This window comes from Capsella rubella, unplaced genomic scaffold, assembly GCF_000375325.1.
Source record: "Capsella rubella cultivar Monte Gargano unplaced genomic scaffold, Caprub1_0 scaffold_3, whole genome shotgun sequence".
Taxonomy (NCBI): Eukaryota; Viridiplantae; Streptophyta; class Magnoliopsida; order Brassicales; family Brassicaceae; genus Capsella; species Capsella rubella.
In genome coordinates, this window is record NW_006238921.1 from 7,447,472 (window position 1) to 7,467,870 (window position 20,399).

Here is a 20,399-nt window from a genome sequence, read left to right on the forward strand (position 1 = left end):
TGCGATATATTAACGTCTGCGGTTGAGTAAGGATCGCGATTGGATTAAGCGTTTCATGAGTTGTGTGACTACTATAAGCACAGTTTGGATCCAATACAACCAAAAGAAAGCCAAAATGGTGAATCCTTCTCCTGGAATTGCTATTCTCGGAGCTGGGATCTTCGTCAAAACGCAATACATTCCACGTTTGGCTGAGATCTCCGATCTCGTCGTCCTGAAAGCGATTTGGAGCCGTACTGAGGTATACCATTATCATCCCTTTTGGCCATTTGTGAAAGAGTGAACTATAGTGTGGACCGTTCAATCAATGCACTTGATTATGGAGATTATGATGCCAAGTGCCTCAAAATATGAGATTCTGTAGCTGTTTCAGAATGCAGCACTGATCGATTGTGAATTTCTTTGTTATGGTTGAAGGAATCTGCAAAAGGAGCTGTGGAGATAGCAAGAAAGCATTTTCCTGATGTGAAGTGCAAATGGGGAGATGAGGGTCTAAATGAGATCATGGAAGATAGTTCAATAGTTGGTGTTGCTGTAGTTGTAGCTGCAGAAACCATGGTATCTTTCATACTAGTGTTCACTGATGGGTGTAGAATCTAGTTGGGACAATGCATAGGATTTTTCTTACTCAAAATCTTATGCTTTAGGTTGAAATGTCACTGAAGATGCTCAAGGCAGGAAAGCACGTCCTTCAAGGTGACTTTCCCACTTCATGTATCCTTAAAGACTGTATTTTTAACTGCCATTGATTGCTCAAACAAGTATAATCAGCCTATGCTACTATTGTTTAAATATGAATGGAACTTTGGAAGTTTTTGCTATTGTGGATGTCTCCGCCTAACCATTTCTATATGTAGGCATGTTATGACCGTTTGGCAATGTTATTGCTTCTTCACAATGTATCCCAACTTTAAAACACTAAAGATAGTTCCTCTTTCTTGCTATGTATGTTGCTGTCATGGATCGGTCTGCAGAGAAGCCAGCTGCTGCGTGTAAGTTGATCACTCCTCTTTTTTAAACCAGCTTGGCATGTTTTTTTATGTTCCATCTTTTATAAACGAGAAACGTGTAGGATAACACTGGCCTATAGTCATCTTTTCGTGTTGAACATGACCCATTTAACGTTAAACCATAATCATCCTGATTATGCCACTCTAAACTGCTGATTTTTCCTATTGGTTTAAACGTTTTCTGTTGCAGCGATCAGTGAGATAGAAGCTGCAATGTTAAGCTATAGAATTATTTCAGCTGATACCCCATGCCGTCCTATCTGGGCTGTGGCTGAAAATTATCGTTTTGAGCCAGCTTTTGTTGAGGTAAATGTTACTCCATGTGCTCTTGGCACTTCCGGTCAGCAAGTAATATTGCGCTTGAAATTGAAATATCTTATGGTTGCTTTCGGCAGTTGAAGAAACTGATAGCAGAAATTGGGGATATGATGAACGTCCAACTAATTATTGAGGGATCAATGAACAGTTCTAATCCTTATTTCTCAAGCTCCTGGAGGCGAAATCTGAGTGTATGTAATACATCCTATTTCGTTACATTCGTATTTTGTCAGACTGTTGCACAGCATCTTTCTAACACGCTGCTTGCTATACTGTAACTTAAGAATTACAATGACAGATATATCATTCACCCATCCATATATCGAAGAAAGTAAGTAATATGTCAGTTCTTCATGTGCAGGGTGGTTTCATCTTGGATATGGGTGTGCATTACATTGCAGGGTTAAGAATGGTACCAGATAACTTCATTAGCTAATATGTTTCTTCGATATCCTGCTGTTGGATCCCAAGTGTGATGTTATTGGTTTGTCATGAACAGCTTGTTGGATGTGAGGTAGCATCAGTCTCAGCCTCCACTTCTCATGTGGATAAAACTTTACCTGGACCAGACAATATAACATCAAACTTGTAAGTGTAACTACATCAATTCTTCGTTTCTTAGCACACTGATTTCACATGAATACTCTAAACCAGGACATTTCTTTGCTCTATAGTCAGCTCGAGAATGGATGCTCTGGGGTTTTTGTTATGGTTGTGTCTTCAAGGTCTCCAAAGGCATGTAGTAAGACTTGGATTTCGACAGCGCTTTAGCCTAATAACCATAGTTTTTCTCACACAACTTCTACTCTTTAGATATTATGGAGAGTCGTAGGACTAAAGGGCACTGTTCAACTAGAGCGTGGAGTCGAAGGTGGCCGACATGGTTACATGGTTTGTATACTCTAACATGTGGCCAACTGAAATATTCAGATTTTACTTGAAACTACTCAACTCAAATGGCTGTGATCTTCTGAGCTTTCCAGACCACGATTTATGGAGAAGGAGGGACAACAAGGACCATCTTTTACCCGTTCAGCGGAGTGACTGAAGAACTAAAAGCGTTCTTCAATGATATATCAGATACTTCAAAGGTAATCCTAGAATCTTAGCCTAATGCAGGAACTCAAAACATGGATACTCTGTTACTTAAACTCTCCTATGGATTTGTTGCAGAAGGAGCAAGAGCCTCGTCTATCATACGTCGAAGGTGCCCGTGACGTTGCGGTTCTTGAAGCAATGCTCGAGTCTGGTGCAAAAAATGGAGCCGTAGTCCCTGTCCCCAAATTCTAGCTTTGAACCTTTAATAAGTACGATTTAGACACCAAGAGACTGCTAAAGCTTTGTTGGAATAAAAATTGTTACCTTTCTACATAAATATGCAAACTCAATAATATATATTTTGTAACCAAGCCTTTCTTATCCCGAGACTTAATGCATTATGGGGTTTTGTTCTAAAACTTATAATAATTACAATAAGAAATTCAACCAGATTAAAAGCCAGTAACCCATCATCTAAGTTAAGGCATCAAAAGCACATGAATAAATTAGAAACTAAAACAGAAGAAACACTCCATGGATGGGCTGAGATGGATTCAGTTCAAAGCATGTGCTCAAATCCTCCACCTTGATGTGCTGGGACTCGAACAACTCCAACATTGTGAACCAACTGTTGCAGCCACCTCCTTGCAATTTGATCCTCCTGAAACGATATATATCCCAAGTTTTCAACTAAAGCATTTCTTACACGAACAAGTAAACTCCAGTAAAAGAATGACAATGACTTACGCGAAGACAATTGCTAAAGGTTCCATCTCGTAGCGAGTCAGGGAGACAGCTTCCGAGGGCAGCACAAGCCCTAAGTAAAACACAAACGCGAGCATGAAAAAGCCAAGCACATGAGACTATATGAAAACTCATCTCTGATTGAGCTAAACCAACCTTGGGTTGTCTGATAAACGGAGATAACAACGAATGATATGCTTTAGAAGGCGGGGTGAAGGCTGTTCCACAAGTGACTGAACCATATTGCCCAATACTCGACCAACCGCAAAAAACCTCTCTGCTGTTGTGCAAATGTAATCCATCCCCACATCATCCAACAAGATCTTCTGAACTATGAACGTTGCAACCTGTCATTAATATATATATACATAAATTGGTAAACATGGTGTTGCACAATTTCCACTGTAGACGCAATTTAACTTGTGCAAAGCGAAAACTAGTTTCATGAAATTTTTTCATCCAAGCCTAGAAAATATAAAAACCCGAGGGTGACAGATACATTGTTCAAAATTTCGGCTACAGTATTCATACAATTTAGACAAACAGTTACAAAAAGAACTGAGGCTGTTCCGTTACAGAGTTTCAAAAATTAAGATTTCAATTATTAAGATGAACAATTTCGAAACGCCAAAAGTTGAGCATACTATAACCGCAGGCATAAATACATATCTTAATCTCAGATGAGTTTTCAATTTTCAAAATATTAATTAGTTTAAAAGGCTCACAGTTTTTGACAGTTCACTCCCCATCTCCATGGTGCGCAGGCACAGAGGAATAATTTCAGTTGAAAGAAGGAAGCTAATGACCTCTGTATCATCAACCTGGTTAGCAAAGTAAATTAAGGATATCAATGACCTTTCTTATTTCATACAGTAACTAGCAAAAAATAAATAATAAATTATCCATAGTAATATTATCCAGAAACCAAGACCGTCTGCAAAAAAGTCTGTCCTTAGCTTTCACAAAAATTTAGTGGGGAGCCTCAAAACAGAGGGGAAAGAAGCTGCAGCAAAGGAACGAGATGGTTTACCTTCACAAGTGCACCAATGACACCTAAGCTAGTGAGCCGCAGGTACTCAAAAGGTCTGGACTTACTAGTTGTGTTAAGGAAGGGGTAAAGGTACAGTGGGATGTGAGCTGTGCATAAGAACAAAGAAGGTATAACAATGAATACATCAGTTGTAGTTACCACGAAATAAATTTAAACTATACAATTAACAGATAACCACCACTCAATAGCATTAAACAGACAAGATGTAAACATTATATTATAGCCAAATTAAGCTAGCCTGATGGAAATAACAGGAACATTACCCTTGAGAAATAACATCCTCGTGTCAGAATGAGATGCTACACACTGCAGAGTACAACAGGCGGACAGAAAAAAGTATCAGGAATTTGATGGATTCAGCAAATATATATGAGCATGCAACCAAACATCCTAAAAGAGAGAAGTGTATAAACTCTATGTGAACCTGAAGCAGGGCGAGTGAGTTGCAAACACGGTTGGACTGAGCAGGAGTCAGATTTGGAGGTGCAAGAACAGAGTAGATTGATACTATCTCCTGCAAGCAAAACAAAAGAAACCAAGTTAAATCACACCATACTAACACCGAATAAATTAGCATTTGGATATTAAAAATCCATCGCAATTGGTAGACTAATCAATATTTTCCAGGAAAGAAAAAGCATTTAAGTAACTGGATATAACCGAAACAAGATGCATTTAAGTCATACCTGCAACAAGGCAGCAATGGTACCAAAGGAGTTCCACAAGAGAGGCGCCAGATCCTGAAACAATTCTCGTTTCTACAAGAGAAAACAACAACAAGTCAGATACTCAAATCTTCTAAAGCAAAAAGAGAATAGATTCGACCTTTTCAGTTTTCATGCATCACCAAGTTCCCAAACAAAACACTCAATTCGCTCGTTTCATAAGAAACTTTCACATGTAACATAACCCTAGCTCCCTCGTTGACGAATCGGACCAGAAAAACGACAGCCCCCGATGGGAGAAACAACAACGAAAACATGAGAAATTACTAGGGCGAACCTTGGAAAGCTCGAGAAGAGCATTCTCTCTGAGTTCAGGATTGCTTAGATCGAGTACCAACTGCTCCGCGGAAGCCAAATTCCGATCTTTGTTCGCCGGAGCTCCGGTAGGATTCTGGGCGGAGGAGCTAGGACCACCGAAAGGTGTGCCCATGGAGAGAGATGGAGGTAGATTCGCCATTGTGCAGAGGTTTGGCTTTCTCGAATGTGTGTATCCTCTCTTTTTATGGAGTTTGCAAGGAAACACTTTCTCTTCTGAATCTAATTTTAGAATTCGCAGTTTCCCCTTTCTTCCTTTTATTCTGTAACTTGGGATTCTCTTTTTTTTTTTTTTCTTTTTTTTTTTTACACAAGGTTCAAATATTATTTTGCCTTTTTTAAAAATCATTTTTGTTTTTTACTCTCATGGTTTTTAAGAAATTGATATTCTTTGTATAACTTGTATGATAGGATCAATGAAGAAAAAATCTAAGGGCTTATAAAGAACTAAAAGAGTTATACTTGATGAGAGCTAGACCTTCTTGTGGGTGAAAGTGTTTTGAATAACACCATATTTTTATTCAAATTGTTGATTGAATAATAAGAGATGAAATTAATTTCAGTTTCTTTCAAATAAATTTCATTTTTTTTGCTAATAGTGTAAATATTCGTTATAAATGAAAATGTTTAGGTTTACAATCATGGATTTTAAACTTATAGAATTGGTTCCATGGCAAAAAGATATAAACATGGAAGCAATATAACAACTAGTTCATCGACTCAACGTATGCCGTGAAACAAACGGTGTCAGATGAAGTGATACATGATTATGAAGTTAATCTAAAATGAGCTATTAAAAACAGAATTTGATGATAGAAATTGTAAATACGGCAAAGACGAAAACTCTTTGTAGTGGAAGCTTTTCACATGAGGTCCAAGGGCTGAGCTGTGAACGGCGTAAGTCTCAATACCCTCAATTACAAACTTCCTCTTTATCATGTGAGAGCGGCTCTTCGAACTAATCCATGAGCAATGATCTCAGATTGGAACGACATAAACCAATATATGCAATTGACACTAACTCAATCTATCAAGTACATTCCCCGTAGTCGGCTAGCACAGAGCGAAAATATTGCAATACGAAACAACACCAAAAGACTCATTAGTTTTACTTAACTCCTCTAGAACCTAGGAAAAGATGAGAAGTCATAGTAGACTCAATCCAAAGCCAAACTTCAAGTCTAGTAGACAACAACTAAGGATTGCAACAAAAACCTTAGGCAAAGTAACATAAAAAATAGTTGCTTGTCGAATAAAATTCTTGTTCAATAACATTAGATATAGGAAGAACATTTGCAAATATTTAATTGAATAACTTTTTTTGTGTTGGAGATCATCGTTTGAATAACAAGAGAGTTTTTTATTAACAAGCAAAAGTTTTTTAAAAATTTACAAAATTAGAAAAATTATTAATATATCTTTAACGAATAAGTATTTAAAACATATTGTGTTCCATTCATAAATGTAGTTAGATAATGAACCCCTAAGAGTATATGCAATTTGTCCATAGATACAATGAAATCGATATATCTCATATTGTGTGTGTTTTAACAATAATTTGATTACATATGGTATAAACAAGATAATGATAACAAAGATCATATCAAAATGGATCTTTTAAAAGATGAAAACTGTTTTTATTTGACACAACTGTTTTTATTTGACACAACTGTTTTTGAAAAATGTTCCTACTGTTTCTGATGTGGTTTGAAACTTTGAATATTATTTTCAATCGATTGAAGTACAAATTTAATTTATATTTATGAAATATGAATGCGATCAATTTATCAAAAATGGAAATGGTATAGACTGTATAAGCAAAAAAAGAAGTTTTCTAATAATAGTAGTAAAATTTTGATAGTATAAAATAACAGGTGGATTCATTTTGAAAAATGAGTTTTGACAAAATAAAAAGAACAAAATGTGCTAAAGCGGACTAAAACGCCGCAGATATTGAATGCTATTGAATTTTATTTTTGTAATTTGTGAAATTTATTTATATTTTTGCTTAATTTATCATCTTAATCGTATTAGGTATTTAATTTTTTTGAAAGAAAAATAATGCTATATATTCTCTATTCTGAATGACATCTAAATCACAAAATATAAATCACGCTGACTATAACGCCACGTCGACTAGTATGACGTGTCAGTTATTGCACTCACATGCGAGTTTGGCCAATGCGAAAGCGACAAATCATCAACTGCTTTTTCCTTTTTCCAATTGAAACCATCAAAAGTTGTAATGTAGTAGTAAATTATTTTATTGGACCGACCCCATTAATCTTTGGTTCCACAGAGACTTCAACATAATTTCTCCTCTTTGTCCTCCATTTCTTTCCAAGATTTCACATTTTGTCTATACTTTGTTTTCCTATAGAAAATCACACCACACAATTTTACAATGTGTTTCCGATATATGAATGTATAGTGTAACTGTATTTTAATTTAGATTTTGCAATTGTAGTTTCCATTGATTGAAGTACAAAGTTGAGTTATATCTATGAAATAACATAAATGTGGATGAAATCAATATATTAAAACAATGGTATAAAAGCAAGAAAGCTTAGTAACATCGTTAAAGTTAATATGCTGATGTGTGAAATTCCACATATAAGTCGCGTCTAAAAGAATTATATTATTTTAACATTACGAACTGATTGAACGAGTTAAAACAGATTGAAACGCATGAATCTTAATATTTAATTATCAAACATCCAAAATAGTGTTCAAATGTAACAGACGCTTATGAAACATGTGAAAAAAAATATTATAAAGTTTTACAAAAATCGAGAAATATACAAGCGAGAAATTCGCTAATATCTGACAACAATTATAATAAAACTTTACAGGAAAAGAGGAAAAGAGAAATGTACAAGCAAGGAATCCATTGTCTTTTACACATAACGCTTCTGACAATACGTTTCTTGATTTCAAATTTATTTTTTTCATATTCGGTTTCCAAAGAAAACCTAATAAATGATGTGTTGTGTGACTTACGTCATCTCGCTATCTTTCAAATTTAATTTATTTTATATAAAAAATTTATCTAGCATCCATATTACACATACTATACTAATAAACAAACTAATGAATATATAGGGTAACTTCTTTTTTTATAACTTTTCATTTCATGAACTGATTTCCCAAAACATATGCCTAGCATAACCAAAACAAAATATTGAGAACTGAATTATCTTGTTTTGATGAATATAAAAGTATAATTATCAATTTTTAAGATAATAAAATTTGGATAGTATTTACACATTGTATTCACTAGGGAAAAAACATATTTGGCAAATGCTTTTGCATTAGGCCCACTTGATTTTTTTGACCCAAATCAACACAATTTTAGACCATTTTTTTGTGATAATTGTTAGTTGAGAGTCTATGATATATTTCAATTTAGCGCCAACTAAATTACTCAATCTAACCTTAATAAATATTATATAAAAATTAAAATCTATGTAAAGATTATTGAGAACACATAACATTATGATTAATTTTAACTAAACTAAAATCTCAAGCACATATTTAACTTACAAAAAGGATTAAATGTTGACATATTATCAAACGGATTCAAAAGGAATGTTTTATGTTTGTTTTTTAGCCCAAATTTCATTAAAGATGGTTTAGCTTACATTACCTACTAAAAGTAGTATTTTTGAAATATTTATTCTTAGATGGTATTTTAAAGATAATGGTTTACCAAATTTAGAATTTGCAGAAATTTCCAAGTATATTATGCGTAAGGTGCATTTTTGATAAATAAGATAAAGAACAATATGTAAGACAATAAAAAAAGATAGGAGTGATTGCATAAATTGTACGATTTTGGAGGGTTCGTCTTAAATACTAAAAAGACTAGAGTTATAAATACAGAAAATATCTGATCCTAATCATCACTCCAAAATATCTTTCTTTCCTTTTCCACTTTTTCGCTTACACTTTCCCCAACTCATCACTTGAAAATATCTCACACCACATAAGACTTAACCCGACCCGACCCGAATACCCGACCCGATCCATCCCAATGTCAGGAACCACCACTGCTTCCTCCGGAGACTTCAACAACCTCCGTCTCCCTACTCCGACGCTAGACGCCGAATCTCAAACCCTGCTGCAATCCATCTCAGCTCAAGGCGGTTACGCCTATGCTCGCATGGCGGCCTTAGCTGTTTCCGGTGACCAAAGCGCGGCGGAGGCGGCGCGTGATATGGCTTGGGAGCAACTTCACTCCGGTCCATGGCACTCGGTTCTCCCCGTATGGCGCGACGCTTACTCAATGGCTTGTCTCAACGTCGCTAAAATCCATTTCGCCGCCGGCGAGTTTGGTGAGGCGCTTGGGGCGCTTGATATGGGTCTCATCATGGGAGGGATGCTTCTCCGCAAGGATCTTCACGATTCTGTTCTGTTCGTCTCCTCGGAAGCTCGTAAGAAGACGAAGAGTCTTGAAGAAGCTTCTGGAGATTTCAAAGGTGAGAAACTGGTCCCGGAACTTCCCGTCGACGTCAATGAGGTGAGACATGTTTTTACTTATTGAAAAGTTACTTGTAGAGCTCAGATCTTGAAACCTCTTGAATGGTGTCGTTTGAAGAATCATGACCTTTAGAATGGTTTCGTTTTGATTTGGTTTTGTGTTGAACATGCAGGTGCTTAAGATTCTACCTTGCAGGTCATTAAGTTGTAGAAGAGTAGAGAAGAGGTCTGGTTTATCTTTGGAGGGGTTTCTGCGTGATTATTTTCTGTCAGGTACACCAGTTGTAATAACCAATTGCATGGCTCATTGGCCAGCCAGGACCAAGTGGAACCACTTGGACTACCTCAATGCTGTTGCTGGTAACCGAACCGTTCCCGTGGAGGTGACCACCCATCGTTTCTGCCCTTAGTTTATCTGTTAATGCTTATTTTCTTTAGCTTCTCGTGTGAACTGTGGTCTAGCTTAAAATAACATGTATCTCTAGGTTAGATTATCACATAAAATCAGTTCGATAATGTTGCATTTTATGAAGGATAAGAGCATAAGCTCTGCCACTTCTGCATCATATAGTTAGGAGTCCTACCATTGTCTTGTCTGAGTCTGAGCTAGTAAGAAGATGGGTTTGATCACAATAATTTTTCCGTAGCTGAAAGCTGGTAAAGTTTAATATGCTATTCAGGTGGGGAAAAACTATTTATGTTCTGATTGGAAGCAAGAGCTTGTGACATTTTCTCAGTTCCTTGAACGGATTCAAACCAATAGATCTTCTTCCATGGAACCTACTTATCTTGCCCAGCATCCATTGTTTGATCAGGTATACATATATATATGATGTATGAGGATGTTTAGTTTTATACAGTTTTTCTGTACTCGGTGTGTCTCATACTGAACATATGCTAATTGATTTGACACCCATGGACAGATAAACGAACTGAAAGATGATATATGTATTCCTGATTACTGTTTTGTCGGTGGCGGGGAAATCCAATCTATTAATGCATGGTTTGGCCCGGCTGGGACAGTCACTCCGTTACACCATGATCCACATCATAATATACTTGCTCAGGTAATTACGGGTCAAAGATCTTTTCCTTACATGAGCTGAGCATGGCTTCTTGTCTGTGCTCGCTGTCTAATATATATGTTCTGTAAGTGTTTAACAACCTTTTTCTTCTTTGATGTTCTTGCATAATAAAGCCTGATCATCTCGCTGGACTGAAGTCTGATGACTCTTTGACTAACCAAAGAAATCGTTTGGCCTGCAATTTATTTGGACCTCATTAGAGTGTCTCATAAGTTTCTAGTTTACGGAAACTTATTTATTTATATGCTTTCTCCTCCCACTGAAGTTTTAGTATCATCTGTTCTACAGGTTGTTGGCAAAAAGTATATAAGGCTTTACCCATCCTCCGTGCAAGATGAACTTTACCCTTACTCTGAGACAATGCTCTGCAACTCTAGCCAGGTAAGCTTTCTCATTCCAAAGTCAAATCTGGTTTTGGATTAAACATAAAACCGGAAGTTGACTCAGTTCTTCTGTTCCAAAATTGGGTAATTTCAAGGTTGATCTGGACAATATGGACAACACTGAGTTCCCAAAGGCAATGGAGTTGGAGTTCATGGATTGTATTCTAGAAGAAGGTGAAATGCTGTACATCCCTCCCAAATGGTGGCACTATGTCAGGTCCTTAACAATGAGCTTCTCAGTCAGCTTCTGGTGGAGCAATGAAACCGATTCTTCTAGCTCCTAGCGAATGGAGTTATTTTAATCTGTGTTTTCAGGTTCTAAGTTCACCGTGTGTCTTATATACACAATTGTGTGAGATCTTAAAAGGGGTTAAAGAAGAAAGTAAGTAGAGAAGAAAAGAATCGCTCCGAGCATGAAGATGTTTGTTTGGTTTACGTCTATGTTGTAAAAGACAATTGAGAGCTCTTGGTACAGACATTGTTTTAGGTATTGTAATGTTTGTTTTGTGCTTCAAGTAAGAAAATATCAAAATCTGCTCTTCATTTAGTATTCCCCTATTAGTTGGCTCATGTCATTGTACTTCGCACTTATCTTGTTGATATCGGTTTTAATGTACTTTGCGACGACCTAACCAACGCTTTGGAGTTCGTGGGTGATTAATACTCATAACCATAAGGCAATAATTGTAATTTCTTTACACGTAATACCCGCAACAACTCAGTTGTCGCATGACAAGCCAAAAAATCATGAAGTTCAATGACAAAAAGAAACCACACAAAGCTGTGATTTTTAACTCCAAAGTCTCAATTCTTTTTTTCCCCTTAGTTCTTTCGGACAAGATTGAACTCATCTTTGTAGTAGTAATTTCTTTTTGAGCGAAAATAATGAGTAGACTTTGTAAAATATAGTTAAATTAAAACCATAGTGTATCCTCCAGATGCAAAATATCTAGTCCAACAACACCTAGATGTACTTTGAAACTCTACTAGTAAAAATAAACAAAGCTATTAGTGATCTGACAACAGATAGACAACTCAAACAAGAGTATAAAGTTTTGGACATTACTATGTTCCGCATAATTGCATTTATGAATGCCAATGACAAAAAACATACTTCACAGTTTATGTCATTGGCTCTGCCGTTTAATACAAAACCGTCGGTGCTGAATCAGACGCGAACGAAGGTGAAAAAATCATAAACGGTAAACGTCTAAACGTTCTCATATGTGTAGAAAGCCCAATCTTAGCCCAAGCGATGATACTAAACCGAATCCAAAAGCCAATAAAAAAACTAATCTTTAAGAAACCAATAAAGTCAACATAAGTCACAGAACCACAATAATTTAGCGACTCGAAGATGAGTATTATCGCCAATCTCATAACACGATTAAACAACTACTTAAAATGCAAGAACACGAACACGTGGCGTCATGTTGACCCTGCAAATATCGATACTAGTAGTAGAAGTAAGCAAGAAAAGCTTATCCAACCGGCAAGTCCCATCGGAAAAATCTAATCGTAGCTTCAATTATTTGCATGGGAACTCTCCCCCACTTCCAGTTTCTGTCTCCATCTTAATTTGTCTGCAAGCTTCTTTTTTATTTTCTATTAACATCCTAAACTAAATGTGCTCAACATTACAAAATCCATGTGTGTGTTTCTTCATATTTTGTGGCCATGTTAATTGTTACAACCTGTATTACAAACCACACATCCCCCCATGTTATTTAATAAACAAACCCACATGCTTCAAAAAAAGTTACACCAATTTATCTTTTTTACGTTCTCGTTTCTTTAATTCCAGGTCTTACATGAATTTGACATCTGTTGTTGTTGACTAATTTGATATAGAATTTGGTGATTAATCAAAGATTACACGAACACATAACCTTCATTATTGTACGAGGCCAAAATGTCTAATCATACCCATATCGAATTATTCTTTTTATTATAATCATTTCATGTAAAAGGGAAGAAAAGAAAAAGTAGACTTCTACATATAAAAAAAAGCCAAGTATTGTCCTTTTCTTTTTTTTCTTAGTATTAAATATATTTTATTTAAAATTTCCCTCTTTTTATTTATTGATATCCGCTATTTATATGCCATTAACGTTTATCTTCTTCCCTCACCCATCAAGTCGCAATTCCCAACACTGTCATAAACAGAAAAAAAAGGAATCTTCAAGAAAAAAAAAAAAAATGAAACTGAACGTTGTCGTTTCACTACTTCTCCTTCTAATCTCATCCGCCACATGTTGTCCGCCGTCGGACCGCCGTGCACTCTTAGCTTTCCGGGCAGCTCTCCACGAGCCATACCTCGGCATTTTCAACTCATGGACCGGCCAAGACTGTTGCCACAACTGGTACGGTGTAAGCTGCGACTCGCTGACTCACCGAGTCGCCGACATAAACCTCCGCGGCGAGTCGGAAGATCCGATCTTCGAAAGAGCTCACCGGACCGGTTACATGACCGGACATATCTCCGCCTCTATATGTGAACTGACCCGTCTCTCCGCCATTACAATCGCCGATTGGAAAGGTATCTCCGGCGAAATCCCTAAATGCATCACTCGTCTTCCTTTTCTCCGTACACTCGACTTGATCGGAAACCAAATCTCCGGTGGGATACCATACGACATCGGTAGATTAAACCGGTTGGCTGTTTTAAACGTAGCCGATAACCGAATCTCCGGTCCGATTCCGAGATCGTTAACCAATCTCTCCAGCTTAATGCATTTAGATCTCCGTAACAACTTAATCTCCGGCGTAATCCCGTCGGACATCGGGAGAATGAAAATGCTCAGCCGTGCTCTGTTATCCGGAAACCGAATAACCGGTCGGATCCCAGAATCCTTAACCAACATCTACCGGTTAGCTGACGTGGATCTCTCCGGAAACCAACTCTACGGCACAATCCCGCCGTCTCTGGGACGCATGTCGGTTTTAGCAACGCTAAACCTCGACGGGAACAAAATCTCCGGAGAGATACCTCAGACGCTGATGACGTCGTCGGTGATGAACCTGAACTTAAGCAAGAACATGCTACAAGGGAAGATACCAGAAGGATTCGGACCAAGGTCGTACTTCACAGTTCTTGATTTGTCGTATAACAATCTCAAAGGAGCAATACCGAGATCGATCTCAGGTGCGTCGTTCATCGGTCATTTGGATCTTAGCCATAACCATCTCTGTGGGAGGATCCCGGTGGGTTCGCCGTTCGATCACCTTGAAGCGGCGTCGTTTATGTTTAACGACTGTCTTTGTGGTAAACCCTTGAGGGCTTGTTTGAAAAAATGAATGTAATTTGAGGTTTTTCATTATTATTATTAGAGATCATTATTACTTATATTTATGATTATGCATTTCAGAAACACAAAAAACAAAAGAAGGAGTTGATATAAAATATAATTGTATGATTGTGGGATGGACCAAACATTATATGTAAACTCCAGTTTCATTCATCACATTTACACGATTGATTATCAAACTCTTGATGCAAATTGTATTACGTTTTTGCAAGTCTCAACACACGAATCTAGGACGGTAACTATTATTGCACCACATTTGTATTAAGATAGTCTTATCCTAATTACATAGTATGATCTCATACGTTGGTTTTTTTTTTTTATCTCAACACGTTTCAATGTCCGATAAATTTCAGTTTATCTTCTAAATCTGCAGAATATACACAATTTAGCAGTATAAAACTCGCATTCAATTCGAAAACGTTAAACCCTGTGACGTGTGTTACCGTTTTTTTTTTGTTTGTAAAGAAATTAGTTAATTACTACATAGTTAGGTTTACGACAAGAGTCAACAATATTGAGAATATCCGAAAATATTTATATACATAGAAATAAATAATACCATACGGATACGTTCGTATTTATTATAGTGTCATAGTAGTTTTAAAATTTTTAGTATGTTCCTTACATGTTTTATACTACAAGTGCATAGTGTATATGTGATAGACTAGGAATTATGCATATAGTTGGGGTTTGTTTTAGAACATTTATTCTAGAGCTTAAAAACAAATCTATAAAAAATTGGAGAAATTGAATAATGTGGAAAAAATTCAAAATCACATGAAGAAGAAGGAAAGAATTGAATGGAAACATTATGGTAGGGTAATAAATAAAAAGCATAATATGTAAAGAAAAATAAAAGAAGGTGGTGTGGTTCCTAAATGTGAATAAATGGGGGCAGAGGCAGTGCAGTGCATGTGAGACTCTGTAAGGATATTGCGGTGAGTGTCAACCTCAGGACCTGTCGCTGCCTTCACTACCAATGGGTCTACTCCTCTTTATGCTCTCTCTCACTACATTCATTGCTTATGTCTTTTTTTTCATTAAAAATATATTTATTTATTTATTTACTTCTTGTATTTAGTTGAGAATTTGTTTTGGGCTCATTAAGCTCTAGAGTCCAAACTTATTGGGCCTACTTTGGTCCCCTATTTTTGATTGTGATTTTTTATGGCTTTTGTATTCGTCGTGTCAACCAACACACAAATCTTGTACTATTCCACTTTGTGAGTATGGCAAAGTTTGAGGTTTATTTGATGAGCTTAAAGCAAAACCATTTGTATAAACTATATATAGTAAGTTAGGTATAAACGTATGATGTAATATGTATATCATGGGTTTGTTAATACATGAAAATGAAACCCAAAAAAACAACACATAAAATATATAACTGTGAAAAGAAGAAAGTTGTACAAGTTCTTCTTTAACTCTCTGTCCCGGCCTTTGGGTTGCTTATGGAATGAGGTTGGCCGAACACTACACGTGATCATCTTCGAAGTGTCTAAAACCTTCTTTTGTCTCTTTTTTTTTTTTTTTTAACTTGATTTAGTTTGGTTCAATATTTGATTATCTTGATAGGTTTTTAGTATATAATAAAACAGATCAGTCAGTTTTCAGAAAATGCCAACCTATAATTATAGGCTTTGTCCCCTTTCGTTTTTTTTCTTTCTTTCTATCTTTTATATATTCTTCTTTTTTGTTTGATCAGAGCCACTCAAAATATGTACTTTGTTCACTACTTATGTAGAATATTAAAAAGAAACTTAGCAGAATTAATTACCGAGTAGGATATTCTCTCCTATAGTTATCACTTAACAGAAAAACATTACAAATTAAAGAACCTAATTATACATAATGCTAAACAAGAAAGCAAAGCCATCGAATGAGTCATTGTACAAAAAGATAGACGCATCATTATTCGAAGGTAGCCAATCTAAACTCGATGAAAAATACCAAACGAGGAACAAAACCCACACACCTACCAAAACATGAATAGTTGGCGATCACCACGGGCTCGAAAGAAGGTGTGCTGCTAGGAGTTTGGACCTCTTTCTCAGTGCTCAATATCGTTTCCAAAGATTCTCTTCATGCAATCATGAACTGAGATTCGTGAGTTGGTCTCTGTAACCATGGTTAGCCATGGCAAGGGTACCTGGACCAGCAGTAGTGATATCTCCTCCACATAACATCTGATCGGGGACCAGACGATGACGGTGGATGATTGATTCCTTTGTAAGGAATATTTCCTTCCCCTATTATGTGGTCTTGTAGTTATCCGTTTTCTATGGAATAATGTTATTCTTTAATATATTTGGTAACTAATTAAATAGATAATGATGAAGTTTTTCCTAATCAATCTCTACCTTGATGGACGGTTGAGATTAAATCTTAAGGAAACCCTAAAGAGGAACTAGGTCCTCTCTCCGCCTATAAATATATGCCTTTAGTCCATCATAAAGGCATCCAAAAAGAAATCACAAACACAACACATAAAGTAAGTTTATAGGCAAGGGGAGAGAAACCTAATCACCTAGATCAATACTTCAGGAAACCGTTCATCAAGAATCTCAGTTACAATGAATGGAGGTACTCTGCTAACCCTCCTTTACAGTTTTATTATGTGATTAATCATGTTGCTTAAAAGATCTTAGGGTTCATGTAAATTGCACTTACATGTGGTATCAGAGCATGGTTATAAGCATATGATTAATTCATTAAGTATGATAAAATTAGAGACCTGCATATATAAATCTATAGTTGATTTTTCTGTGCAAATTTCGGGTTTTTTGAAAGTATGTGAAAAATTCGGGCGTGCATAATTCGGGTCTTTGGAATTAGGTTTCTTAAAGATAAAACCTTAGTTTATTCGTGCGTGCAAAATTCGTGTGTTTCTGAATTATGTTTTATCAGAGAAACAGATATGTGCAAAACTCGTACATCATATTAAATCGTTCTGTGCATAATTGGTGCAAACTTATTCTGTGATAATTCGTACATAATCGTTTTGTGCATAATTCGTACAAATTTTATTCTGTGATAATTTTTACATAATCGCTTTCGTACATAATTCGTGCAAAATTTTATATGTGATAATGTGTACATAATCGTTCTGTTCATAATCTGGGCAAATTAATTTTGTGATAATTCGTGCACAAACAATCTGTGCATAATTCGTACAGAAATCTGATTTCAATAAGAGTGCATAATTAGGTTTGGATTTCACCACAGTGACCTTTCCTTATAAAGCTTTGCATAATGAAATCATGAAATCATTATATAAAAGAATTATGAGTATGTATATGTGTAGATTAAGGATATCCACAGATAACTTAATCTAATTAAGTTAATACATTACTCAATTTGTTTAACAGCATGATTATAATGAGATTATGGTGGTTACCCACAGGAACATCATAATTTACTTCATGTTTATTCTATAATTGAAACTTATGTGTTGATTATGTTTTGAAGCCTAATCGAAAACTTATTGTATCTCTGAAAATTTTACAGCATCTTTTCCCGATAACTTGTCATCCATGGTCTCTGGTGTTCCAACCCTCAATGGAACCAACTTCTCAGAATGGAAAGAGAAAGTTGAGTTCACATTAGGAGTACTAGATTTGGACTTGGCACTTCGTGAAGAGGAGCCAGGTCCACTTACTGACACTAGTAGTGAGGCAGAAAAGATTCTCCATAAGGCTTGGGAGAGATCGAACAGACTGAGCATTATGTTCTTTAGGATGACAGTTGCTAGTAACATCAAATCTTCCCTTCCACCTAGTGAAAAGGCTAAGGCTTATCTTGATACACTAGCTGAACGGTTTAAGACTGCAGACAAATCCCTTGCTGGGAAACTTATGGCAGATCTTACAACTATGAAGCATGATGGCACAAGGTCTATGCATGATCATTGCATGGATATGATTAACCTTGCGGCTAAGCTTAAGGGTTTAGGAATGAGTGTGGATGATTCATTTCTTGTCCAGTTTATCCTAAACTCTTTACCTCCTCAGTATGGACCATTCCAAATTCATTACAACGCCATAACTCAAAAGTGGACGTCTAATGAATTGGCTAATAAGTTGGTGCAAGAGGAGTCTAGACTTGACCGTGAAGGTATAAAAGTTGCCCATTATGCCCATGGAGCTGTACCTAATGCTGGGAAAAGGCATCAAGTGAGCCATAAAAGAGCACAACCCAGAATGAATGATTCTAATCAAGGTAACGAGAAGAAAAAGGCAAGGAAAGATGATAGATGCAACTTCTGCAAGAAGTCTGGCCACTTTCAGAAAGATTGCCCTAAAAGAAAAGAGTGGTTTGAAAAGAAAGGTAATCCTATGGGTTTCGTAAGCTTTTTCGAATCTAATCTTACTCATGTTTCTTCTAAAACTTGGTGGATTGATAGTGGTGCTAATGTACATGTAACCAATTCCTTGCAGGGATTCCTTACAACCCAGACCATAAATCCAAGTGAAAACTACTTGTTTATGGGGAATCGAGACAAAGCGCCAGTTGAAGCTATTGGCACTTATCGTCTCATTTTGGATAGTGGATTTTGTTTGGATTTATTTCAGACTCTTTATGTTCCATCTATTTCCCGTAATTTAGTTTCATTAAGCAAACTTGATTTGGCTGGTTTTAGTTCAACTCAAAGAGATGGTTGTTTCAATTTATTTATGAAATCTAATCGAATTGGTTTTGGAAAATTAGTTGATGGTCTTTATATGTTAATATTGGCTGATCAATCTTCCGAAACACATCTCACCCTGCATGGTAATCATGAACTTAAAAGAAAAACATGTGCGAAAGATTCATATTTCTTGTGGCATAAAAGGTTGGGACATATTTCCAGCGAAAGAATAAAAAGGTTGGTAAAAGATGGAGTCATTCCAAATCTTGATTTTACCAACAATAAAGAGTGTGTAGATTGCATTAAGGGTAAGCAAACTAAACACACAAAGAAAGGTGTCACAAGAAGTACACAGCTTCTTGAAATCATACATACAGATATTTGTGGACCTTTTGACGTTCCATCTTTTGGAGGTGAAAAGTATTTCATTACCTTTATTGACGATTATTCACGTTATTGTTATCTCTATCTATTGCATGAAAAGTCTCAGTCTGTGGATGCTGTACAAGTGTTCATTACTGAAGTAGAGAGACAATTAGATAGAAAAGTGAAAATTATAAGGTCAGATAGAGGTGGTGAATTTTATGGCAGGTATGATGAAACAGGACAACATCCTGGACCTTTTGCCAAACTTCTCCAAAAATTAGGAATTGTTGCTCAATACACAACGCCTGGTTCTCCATGGCAGAATGGTGTAGCTGAAAGGCGTAACCGTACATATATGGGAATGGTTAGATCCATGATGAGTCATGCTAACTTACCTATATCCTTGTGGATGGATGCATTACGCACTGCAGTCTATATCTTGAATAGAGTTCCTAGCAAAGCAGTTCCGAAAACTCCTTTTGAACTGTGGAAAGGCTGGAAACCTAGTCTGAAACACCTCCAAGTTTGGGGATGTCCAGCTGAAGCAAGAATATATAACCCACATGAAAAGAAACTGGATTTCAGAACGATCAGTGGTCACTTTATTGGTTATCCTGAGAAATCCAAAGGATATAGGATTTATTGTCCAACCCATACTACAAGAATAGTGGAAACCGGTAATGCTAGATTCTATGAGAATGGCGAAATTAGTGGGAGTGATAAAGTTCAAGATGTGGTCATTCAGGAAATTCGGGTGCATATTCCTTTACCCTTAGTTCCGGAAGTTGTTGGAAATCCTCCCATTGTTGAACCGTTAAACAATGAGGAAAATCCAGTGAATGATCATACACTCCATGAAGAAATCGTCGTTAATAATGATAATCAAGTACAAGAGGAACCAGCATTAAGAAGATCTACTCGTCCGAGGAGATCTGCTATTTCTAATGACT

General features: G+C 36.4%; 5 protein-coding genes across 6 annotated transcripts; 4 read left to right on the forward strand and 1 right to left on the reverse strand.

Moving 5' to 3' along the window:
* Positions 1-37: 37 nt before the first annotated feature.
* On the forward strand, positions 38-2,737 carry LOC17892874 (uncharacterized protein YMR315W). Its single transcript, XM_006297952.2, has 12 exons — positions 38-241; positions 418-558; positions 648-696; positions 975-992; positions 1,201-1,316; positions 1,406-1,519; positions 1,690-1,740; positions 1,828-1,916; positions 2,003-2,063; positions 2,142-2,219; positions 2,312-2,419; positions 2,502-2,737. Exons 1-12 carry the CDS (start codon positions 56-58, stop codon positions 2,616-2,618), a joined length of 1,128 nt encoding a protein of 375 aa, XP_006298014.2. The 5' UTR covers positions 38-55; the 3' UTR covers positions 2,619-2,737.
* Positions 2,724-5,459, reverse strand: LOC17891864 (CCR4-NOT transcription complex subunit 9). Its single transcript, XM_006297948.2, has 9 exons — positions 5,164-5,459; positions 4,848-4,919; positions 4,586-4,675; positions 4,425-4,467; positions 4,141-4,247; positions 3,836-3,931; positions 3,267-3,457; positions 3,114-3,183; positions 2,724-3,027 (listed from the first exon to the last, which is right to left on the reverse strand). Exons 1-9 carry the CDS (start codon positions 5,341-5,343, stop codon positions 2,926-2,928), a joined length of 951 nt encoding a protein of 316 aa, XP_006298010.2. The 5' UTR covers positions 5,344-5,459; the 3' UTR covers positions 2,724-2,925.
* Positions 5,460-9,117: 3,658 nt separating this feature from the next.
* LOC17891861 (lysine-specific demethylase JMJ30) lies at positions 9,118-11,704 on the forward strand. Of its 2 annotated transcripts, XM_023786830.1 has the most exons (6): positions 9,123-9,720; positions 9,854-10,063; positions 10,361-10,495; positions 10,604-10,747; positions 11,054-11,146; positions 11,244-11,704. In XM_023786830.1, exons 1-6 carry the CDS (start codon positions 9,235-9,237, stop codon positions 11,430-11,432), a joined length of 1,257 nt encoding a protein of 418 aa, XP_023642598.1. In that variant the 5' UTR covers positions 9,123-9,234; the 3' UTR covers positions 11,433-11,704. The 2 variants fall into 2 exon arrangements, with proteins under 2 accessions (XP_023642599.1, XP_023642598.1); XM_023786831.1 differs by lacking the exons at positions 11,054-11,146; positions 11,244-11,704 and adding an exon at positions 10,879-11,043 and having other exon boundaries at positions 9,118-9,720.
* Positions 11,705-13,221: 1,517 nt separating this feature from the next.
* Positions 13,222-14,609, forward strand: LOC17891489 (DNA damage-repair/toleration protein DRT100). Its single transcript, XM_006298880.2, has one exon. The coding sequence runs from the start codon at positions 13,249-13,251 to the stop codon at positions 14,443-14,445; it is 1,197 nt and encodes a 398-aa protein (XP_006298942.2). The 5' UTR covers positions 13,222-13,248; the 3' UTR covers positions 14,446-14,609.
* Positions 14,610-16,940: 2,331 nt separating this feature from the next.
* Positions 16,941-19,159, forward strand: LOC111831629. The gene is made up of 3 exons (XM_023786569.1): positions 16,941-17,039; positions 17,964-18,782; positions 18,893-19,159. Exons 1-3 carry the CDS (start codon positions 17,030-17,032, stop codon positions 18,925-18,927), a joined length of 864 nt encoding a protein of 287 aa, XP_023642337.1. The 5' UTR covers positions 16,941-17,029; the 3' UTR covers positions 18,928-19,159.
* The last annotated feature ends 1,240 nt before the right edge of the window (positions 19,160-20,399 follow it).